This window comes from Centruroides sculpturatus, unplaced genomic scaffold, assembly GCF_000671375.1.
Source record: "Centruroides sculpturatus isolate CEXI.00-Female unplaced genomic scaffold, Cexi_2.0 scaffold537, whole genome shotgun sequence".
In the NCBI taxonomy this organism is placed as follows: domain Eukaryota; kingdom Metazoa; phylum Arthropoda; class Arachnida; order Scorpiones; family Buthidae; genus Centruroides; species Centruroides sculpturatus.
Window position 1 is genome coordinate 170,827 of NW_019384802.1, and position 10,061 is coordinate 180,887.

At 31.7% G+C, this 10,061-nt stretch overlaps 1 protein-coding gene across 1 annotated transcript; it reads right to left on the minus strand.

The window, feature by feature from the left end:
* Positions 1 to 323: 323 nt before the first annotated feature.
* On the minus strand, positions 324 to 5,695 carry LOC111629565. The gene is made up of 5 exons (XM_023373478.1): positions 5,466 to 5,695; positions 4,390 to 4,759; positions 2,725 to 2,888; positions 1,577 to 1,952; positions 324 to 534 (listed from the first exon to the last, which is right to left on the minus strand). The coding sequence occupies exons 2-5, from the start codon at positions 4,694 to 4,696 to the stop codon at positions 383 to 385; spliced, it is 999 nt and encodes a 332-aa protein (XP_023229246.1). The 5' UTR covers positions 4,697 to 4,759; positions 5,466 to 5,695; the 3' UTR covers positions 324 to 382.
* Between the last annotated feature and the right edge of the window lie 4,366 nt (positions 5,696 to 10,061).

The window sequence follows — 10,061 nt, forward strand, 5'->3', positions numbered from 1 at the left end:
ACTTATATTATAAAAATTTGATTTTATATGAATTTTTAAAATAATACTAGTGTATTGACCTTGATGATTTTAACAAAACCAGCTAAGTTAAACTACTCTGACCACGCCCTTGCTGGGAACAAAGGGTTAATATTGTTGGCCATAAAGCTATATCAAATATGATGACAAATATTAAATGATATAAATTTAGTAAGTATTAAATTAATATTTTTGTCGAACTTTAAAATGATTNTATATTATTAATGTTTCATTCAAATTGGACATTAAAATTGAAAATTTATTTTGCTAACTTAAAACATTATTTCGTCCATGGTATAGAAAGTCAGAATATGATTGTGAGTGAAAGTTTAGTACGGGATATCAATTATATTATAAATCTAAACTAATAAAGAAATATAAAATATTTTCTAACTTTTTTCCCATATTCAGGGGTGAATTCATCTCCAGATAAACCTTCGTAATCGTCGTTTTTCCTATCTGTGGATTCAGTCAATTCTATTAACTTTTGTGAAATGTCAGTTTTCTTGTTATTTTCTAAAAATAATAATTTTATAATTTTTATTAATAAATAATTTTATAAATATTCAATTACATTTCCTCTCAAAAATTAATACAATAACAAATAATTGGTGTATTTCAAACAGTAATTAGAGAATAAAAATTAAAAACTACGATGAGTTAAAAATTAAAAACTACATTGCAATTATGATTTAATGCAATTATATAAAATCTAAAACGTATAAAGAATGTCACAGAGCAGTACAGATGTTTAAGTAGCAAGTAATTATAACATCCAACACTGATCGAATTTAAAAAATCAAAACTATAATTCACAGAGTATTTCCTGATATATTTCAGGAATTGTATTTTTGTGCAGGCAATTCGGCAGTGTATTACTAACGTCGGGCATATAATGCTCAAAGTATTAATGTAACGGAGTATTAATGCAATTGAATTCAAACCATGGTTAAAAGTGGACTATTCTGTATACAAAATCAAATAATTTTCCCTTTAGTCGATGTCAAATATGCACTGTAAATAAACATTTTTAAAATGAAAAACCCTTTTCGGTAGTTGAACGGCGCCGTGCCTTTTCCCACTGGACGAGAACACTCGAAAGACGTTATGCCAAAAAACGATCCCGTAATATTACTAAAAATGCGTGAATAAGAATAACGATTTACCATGGTGCATGCTGAATGTTCATTTGCAAAGAAATTTTAATTATTTAACACTAAATAAGTAATGTTCAAAACCAGAAGTTATCACAGTGACTTGTCGTTTGCTTCTGTCCAGATACGTGAATGTTTTGAAGATTTTTCATTGAATAAATGAAACATTTCCATAAATAAAAGAATATTCGGAAATTTATTCTTTATTTTGGATTTTTATCAGAATAATAAACATCAAACGACTAAAAAAACTATGCATGGAAAATTAATGCTAAACTTTACAATTTACTAATAGTACACCAGAGTGAAAAATATCTAAATTCGATTGTATTTCGTTAATAATTTTTCAATAAATTGTTTTGAAAATTTAATAATTCTTTGCAATCTGCTATTTGTAACCTTACCTTCAACGAATTCTGTCATCTCTCTTGATTGTTTTGTCATCCGTGAAATAACACATGGATCACACTTAATTCCAATACAATTATCACCTTCAATGTCGATTGTCATCGAGGATGTTAACAGAGTAGATTCAAAGCTTTGCTGTTCCAATTGATTAACGTCATTTAACTGATGAGAAGAACAGATATTTTGCTCTGATATACTCTTTGTGTGATCGAAGTTCTCGTCATCTGATGATTCATGTTCTTCCTCTTCGTAGATAATACCAAGAGCATGACAGAGAACATCTAAACTCATCAGTTCCTGTTTTAGTGTCCTGTGATCTTCGTTTTCCAATACCAAAATTTGTCTTGGAGTCAATGGAACATAAGCATCTTCCTGGTGAACAGAATTATGAGAAATAAGATTTTGAAATATTTCTTGAAAATTACGTTAACTTAAACAATAAAGTTAAATTTATGTTTAATAGTTTTATCATAAATTAACATAATGCCAATGAAGATTTTATTACAGGTTCATTTGAAAACAGAGGCAATAGAAAATGAACCCGATTACCATCACCAACGATAATAATTTAATTGTTTTTTCTTTATTAAGCAAGGCTAAATTTATATAATAATAAAAAAATGTAGAGTCAATTTAAATAGAACATTTTCATCTGGTTGTGCATTACCAATAATCAGCTTTTGATATAAGGATTAACAAATTAGTTTGAAACAATTTAATTAAATTTAAACTTACGAGTGAAAATTATTCCATATCATCTGAGTCATCATTGTCAGTCTCTGTAATATTAGAGATAATTTCTTGTTTAGTTTTTTTCGCTGAATCTTCAGCGCTGATACCATCGAGATTAATTGGGGACGGTTGGTTTGTGTCACCAACAGCAGTTTCAGGATCAGAAACTAAAGTATAAAAGAAAACCCCAAAACACAGTCATTAGTAAACAGATGAATTCAAGTGTTATATATGAATTTGAGAGTAAAGCTACAAATAAATTACACGAAATAAACAGATTAAATGCGAACTGACAAAAGATATTTTGAAGACTTAAAAATATTTAAGTNTTGTGCATTACCAATAATCAGCTTTTAAGTGATATAAGGATTAACAAATTAGTTTGAAACAATTTAATTAAATTTAAACTTACGAGTGAAAATAATTCCATATCATCTGAGTCGTCATTGTCAGTCTCTGTAATATTAGAGATCATTTCTTCTTTAGTTCTTTTCGCTGAATCTTCAGCGCTGATGCCATCGAGATTAATTGGGGACGGTTGGTTTGTGTCACCAACAGAAGTTTCAGGATCAGAAACTAAAGTACAAAAGAAAACCCCAAAACACAGTCATTAGTAAACAGATGAATTCAAGTGTTATATATGAATTTGAGAGTAAAGCTACAAATAGATTACACGAAATAAACAGATCAAATGCGAACTGACAAAAGATATTTTTGAAGACTTAAAAATATTTAAGTTATATTTTATAATTTTACATTTGAATTTATTTTATATGAAAAGCTCAGAATTACAATAAATTTACTTTGTTAATAACAATTAACAAAACTTAATTGGGTTATGTTTAAAAATTTGTTGAAATTTCATCAAGCTATAAAAGCATAAATAATTTTATGTTAATTAATGTGTATCAAGTGCAAATTATCACACACAAAGTCAAGTTAAGCTATAATATTACAGAATGTTTATTGTATGTTGACGTAAAATGTTTGCACTTTACTAATGCATAATAAAAACGCTTGAATATTGATAGAATTTAAAGAAAATAATCTATACAAAGATGCTATTTATATTGAATTTAAAGTTTTAGTTTAATAATTATTTTGCTTTTAAACAGTAAATTGTTTTTGTACTCCATAACTCACAATAAAAATTGTCAGTGAATGACTTAAAACAAAAACAAATGCAAGATTTAATATTCTCTGTATAAGACATTCCGATGAATAAGTATTACTTCGATTTATTTAATATTGAACATGAATTTTCAAGGTTCTTTTATTAACAAACTCAAAGTTCTAAATGCAATGTCAGTAATGTCAGTTCGCATATCAGCGATTACCCATTGCTTTGTTCTGTCTTCTCGTTTAGTCTCTCTCTTTATCACATTAAATTTTAATCTTTCTTTATACACTTCAAACTATATTAAGATGATCGTCTAAGTTTTGTATTTAAAATTTCATCACGTATATTTTGTTTCGGCTGCTGTACAAGACCGAGCCACAAGGGTAAAACCTTTACTTTTCATCCTTGTTCATGTAGATATGTGAACATTTTTATAATTTTAAAGTAATTTGTCAACATTTTAACACGTGCATTAGGAAAATCTTATTACTTAAGAAATTTCCGGCTTCATCGCACACTCTCGGTCCGAATTAGTACGTTAAATCGAGGTTTAACTGTATTATATTTCACGAATGAACGTACCAATGTAAATGGTCAGAACTGCGAACACCGGCCCGGCACGGCTCTGCCTGTTTTTACCATTTTTCTATACTTGTGTTTTTTTTTTTTATTTGTGGCTACGGTGTATTACTTTTACGTTTTATCTATATTTATGTGCTTGGTGTTATATAAATAAATCAGCTCGGCTGCCTTAGCTTTAGAGATGCAGCCTCGGCTTTCTTATCATTAACCCTGCGAACTGTTATTTGAAATACTGGTGCATGATCATTGACATATAAGTTTTTGTATTATATATTTAGTATGTTATTATTATTATGTTATTATGTTATTATTATTATGTTATTATGTTATTATTATTATTTAGTATGTTATTATATTACGTTTAAAGGAATTTACCATTAAAGTTTGGATCTGATACAACTTCACAAGTTTCAAATGAAAAAAGCACGTCAGCTTCCGTATCTGTTACTTCTTTCTGTGTGTTTTGTTCCGGTTCCGGGTTATTTTGCAATACATTTGGTTGCCCCGGATGTAGCAACGTTTCTGCTACAGAAGAATATTCCGATTGGTGTGTTTGCATCCGAAATGCAGGAAATTCTTCGAGAGGGACACTTTCGTCCGTTTCTGCTTGCGGCTGATGCTGAAATGCCTGCAAGCTGTAATCCACAACACCATCTTCACTCGGAAGTCGATAAGCAAGCATTGTAGGGGCTTGCTGATGTGGAAAATGTTCAAAATATAATGCATATCCTTCTGGCAGGACATACTAAGGAATTAAATACAGAATTAATTAGTTATAAAAAATATCAAATACCGAACTTATTTTTAATTGCTAATGGAAGCAATCTAACGTCACTTGTATAATTTATTTTCAATGAATTGAATTATAATTTTTTGCTGTACAAAAGAATAAAAAAAAACTAATAATATAATAATTTGAAAATTTGCTCTATAACATTTCAAATATTATATTACTTTATAAGCAGTTTGACTTTAAACGAAAAGAATTTTTGATGACAAATTTTTTTCTTCGGGAACGTTTATATTTTGTTACACAAGTTTATATTTAGCGTTTAATTTAATTACTATAAATAAGAAGCTTTTAGTTTTAAATCTCGGTCATGAAAACACCAATTTTTAAAATTCTTATAAATATTAATCAGTCACTCAGTAAAATAAGAGACAAGAAACACTGTAATCTTGATATTAAAACACTATTTTTTACAAAATAATAAGTTTTAATTTATTTTAAGCTTCTGTATCTGGCAAATACTTTGTCTAACTTAAAAATTGTTTATCCTTTGTCTTTTGTCCCATGAATTCTTACGTGATTAACTTAGGATTAATTAAGAATTCCTATTGACATGACATTGTAGTCGCTTAATCATAGAATTTTCTGCCCACCCTCTAAGTATTTTTGCATTCGTTATTATGTTTATTTATAGTATTTTAAAATTTCTCTTTTCACTTACCTGATAATCGTAAGTTACGTAGAAACCATCTTCGTATCGGAAAATAGTTTCGATACAAAAGCATCCAATATCTGTAAACAGTAGTTTTATAATTATTAAATGTAATTAATGGCAGTCGGTAATTTTCTCCTTTCAATCATCTCATTGAAATGAGAAAATGCATTAAGGATATTCATCATAGTTTACAAGAGAATGTTTTCATTTATTTTCTAAAAGTTATATTAATAATTGCGGTGTATGGGATACTTTTATTTATATTAGCTATCTGCGGTCTTCTAATGAATATAATTGTAATTACAGTATATATAATAAGATAAGGTAAACTTACTAATCGTATTCATATTAAAAATATATATTTCGCATGAAATAAAAGCGCATCGAATAAACTCCGACAAAAAGCTTAACTCGCTTCGACAATGGCCAAAACTAGAAGCAGTTATTGTTAAGGCAACAATACATAAGTATTGTTGCGCGGCGCGTCCGACGCGCGTCACGCGCGCGATAATCAGTTAATTGCTTATTTCAATATGAGAAACCTAATATAAATATATCGAAGGGTTAGCGCTGTTTAACATTACTATTTTTCTATATCATACTGGTTTTGCTATTATTTGTTCGTCAAAAACTTGGCTACGAATCTCGATTTAATATTTTTCTTCGGCGTGTCGCGTGGCGTTGCGTTTCTTCATTACTTGTCATTACTGTATTTGTTAGTCTTTATTTATTATAGCTTTGTATCCACGGGTGAGGATAAGTAAAAGTAAAATAATGATGTCAGTAAAGAATTTTGAAACAATATTCCTTTGGCTTCTTACGTATTTTGAATTTGGTTTTGTACGAAGCCGTTGAATTATCTGTAAATCTATCTCTTAGAATCGTAGGAAGATTATACATTTTTTCCCTGCTTGTTTTTAATCATTAGAAAATTTAAACTGCTGACGTAAAGTCTTTTTCAGTTAAAGAATTCAGTGACAGATTGAGAGGTAATAGTTTTGAGTGTAGAGAATCCGTTAAGTATATGATTGGATGCATTTGTGAGGCACTGCTGTTTCAGCATGTTTCCGAAATTTCGCACGAGCCTACTTCTTCAGCTTGTCAAATGAGAGTTTTTGTAGTTATTTGATTTGAAATTCTCTTTCATATTAATGCTATAAGCAACTCTCTGCAAAACAGCACATCCACATATGTGAGGATATAGAAGCAATAAACAGTTGTATTCAGTTTTTAGTCGCGTACAAAGAAAATACATTCGAGCAATCTATTTCAAGTGCTACTGAACCTGCTAATTTACTCGAAGTTGAGTCTGGAGTTTGAAAACAATAAGACATGATAACTTAGCATAATTATGAAAGTAAAAAAACACACGAGACAATTCGAAATCGTATTTTTCAATACATTGCTCGACACAAACGTAACGTCAGATCTACAAAGTTTTGAACAGTTACGTAAGCTCGCAAAAATATACAATTTCCTGTATACGATAAATACGTTAACGGAGAAAGCTGTACGGAACCTGTAAGTAGCAATAATCAATATTAGTACAGTGTCAGATATTCGAGGAGATCCTCTGTGATATTATTTGAGTATTGGCGTAAAATTGTTTGTGTTTATAAGACGTAATTATAACTTTTCAACAATTGTAACTGGATCATTTATAAACAAGTTACTTATTATCCTCAAAAAACATACCTGTAAGTCTTACAGGTACAGAAACTGCCGTCAAGCATGCTTAGATCAATCTTTTTCAAATTATCACCGTTTTATCTCACAAGTCAGATGTACACGAAACACATTTTAGTGAAACTAAGTATGATATCTTCACTCAATGTTTATGGCACCAAAACTGTATTTAATGAAATAATTCTTCACGTCACGATTACGTTTTTCAACGTCCGAACGTTCCTGATATCACAACTTTCTAAAGAGAAATAATTATGCATATAATACATAAATATTGAATGAAGGTATCATACTTATAATCGTTGCACGTAAATTAATTTGACTGAACATTAGAATTTCTTAAGCAATATATGAGTAAATGAAGTTTGGGACAGTGTTGTTACTGTGAGAAGGTGAAATCGGGAAATGGGGTGGGATGTCCAGGTTTTCTGGTAGTTAAGCGTGTCCTCGTAAATATCGCGTTTATAGAAAAATTATTAGAATTGCTTTGGTTTATTTCGTTACGGCAATGCGACACGTGAGTGATATGCCGAGAAGGATGTATCTCGGGAAGAGTTATGTAAAACTGGCCCCTATTTAGGTGTTATTAATAACTCTATAATTATACGGTGTCTAAAAAGCGAAAAATCAATGAAATAGAAGAGTTCATCGAATATGTTCGACCCCATCAGTGTCATGACAAAAAATTGTCGCGTATAAAAACACTGTGTACAAACAAAGTGTGTGGACGGCCATAGGTGCTAAATTTCAAATAACAGGGAGGCCTAATAGAATCGATATACAGTATAGGACTAGTATTTACATCACACGTTCTTTATTCGAATTCGGAATACAAGTCTATTAATTTAAATTTTCTAAATTATAGCAGAGGCGGCGGAGAAAAAATGGAAGGTGCAAAGGAACAGATATATGCGAGAAAAAAATTAATAAAATGTAGCACCGTTAGTGATAGTGGTAGTGCAGATATATATAAGCCTCGATGGGAATTATTTCCTTTAATGGATAATATATTGGAAGGATATATTGGCTGCACAGAAACGTGAGTATTAATACATTTACTTTACTCCACCAAAATGTACTTGTAAGACACTTTACCGTCATTAACTAATATAAATGTTTATCAAAGGATGTTGGTTTTATACTATTTGGTTGTCACTTGATTATATTAAAGTAGTGATTATAGTAAAATGTAATCAAACTTGTATTTAAACAAAAATAAAGTTAGTACCAATTGATTGTAATACTAATACATTTAAGCTTTTTTGACATCATTTCTATGATTTGAAAGTTCTCTCATAAAGTTCAAACGATTATAAATGACTTACATTTCTTGTCAAATAAATACATTCATATCATTGGATATCACATACCATTTACAGGATACTATCTACAGATAGGTCTACAGATTAGACATAGGTCTATCTACCCTAATATAAACATTTGTAATCAGTTGTAAATGGTATATAATATCCAATGATATGAATGTACTTATTTGACAAGAAATGTAAGTCATTTACGTTTTTACAGGGGCCTGTAAGGCAGACAATTTGTCAGGAGCCCGGCTTGGCCTGCTATGTCTAGGGCAATTACATATGTCCAGTGACGCTTCGCCCATTCAATAGCTATGTGGCAGGGGCGTGCCGTGACATTTGATGATAGGGAAGCTGTGTTTCTGTAAGAAGCCGACATCCAGGGGCAATCAGACAATCGCGCGTCAGTGATAGTCTAGGGTCCATTCGTATCGTTTAGTCGATAAGCCAGTAAAAACCGTAGACTTCTCTAAATGCATTTTTAATATCGCAATTACATTCCGAATCGCTAGCCACGGTATAAGGGCTACAATTAAAAATAAAATAATAAAAACTTACTTTGCGAAATAAAATATGTGGTGGATGTACTGGTGTGAAATGTTCAACGCGGACAGGTAAACACATACACGTTTTACCAATTAAACGAGTTTAATTTCGCGCTGAATTTGAAATATATATACAGAATAGGTTCGGATTTCCGCTATTCTCCTTGAAACGGTTCCACAATCTTGAGTGACCAGGTATATCAATAGACCGGTAGTTAATTTCTCGATAACTACCTCCCGACAATTTATTTACACGCGTAAACCTTAACCTAACTTAAACTAAAAATAGAAAAAGTAGAAGGGGAAATGAGAAGAATTAAAGAACAGAAGGGTACCCAATCTTCCAGTTGGTTCTCCACCGTTCCACGTCTCGGCTTTTCTTTCTCATCTGTTCTCCTCTTAGAACAACTCGGGTCCGTTTTGGGGTTTTTTCTCTTTAATCGTCGACCGGATTCTTCTACCGATCCGCTTCTTACGGCCTCCTCCTGCAGCGCTCCTCGACTTTCCGTTCAAGAGCCTGCTGCCACTCGTCTGTCTCTCTTCGAGCCCGGCCTAATACCCCGTTCGCACCGAGCATTTCGATCTAGATTGTGGCTAAGGTCGGAGACAGTTCCGTGGTGCGAACGCTCTCGACCGTTTCATCTCGACTGAAACGAGGTTCAATCGCGATAGACTGGAGAGAGTTCTCGTAACTAGATCCAGTCATAAGAGAGATCTCACAATCCCACGCGCGCGAGAAAATACAAGATAGCTGCTGAACATGTGTCGGGCTATCGACAGAGAAATAAAAAAGATGTCTGGAGAGACGACGACATCTGTCTATTATTAGATGTATGGTAAGAAAAAGTATTTATTTCTAACCAAAACTTCCATTTTGTTTGTTGGTGTTTGTGACTTACCGCGTAGTTACGCCAGTTTTATGATCGCGTGTAATAGCCGGGTTCTTCTCGAGCAGACTGCCTGTGCGAACAGCACGACGTTCGACTAGCGACAGTCACAATCCAGATTGTAGGTAAATCGAGATCGAAGTGAGTCGTGGATTGTGTGCGAACGTAGTATAA

Coding starts and splice junctions, on each gene's coding strand:
- LOC111629565 (XM_023373478.1), bottom strand. CDS start 4,696: ATGCTTGCTTATCGACTTCCGAGTGAAGATGGTGTTGTGGATTACAGC. Junction 2,889..4,389: donor ATCAGATCCAAACTTTAATG/GTAAATTCCTTT, acceptor TTTGTACTTTAG/TTTCTGATCCTGAAACTTCT. Junction 1,953..2,724: donor ATATGGAATTATTTTCACTC/GTAAGTTTAAAT, acceptor TCTGTTCACCAG/GAAGATGCTTATGTTCCATT.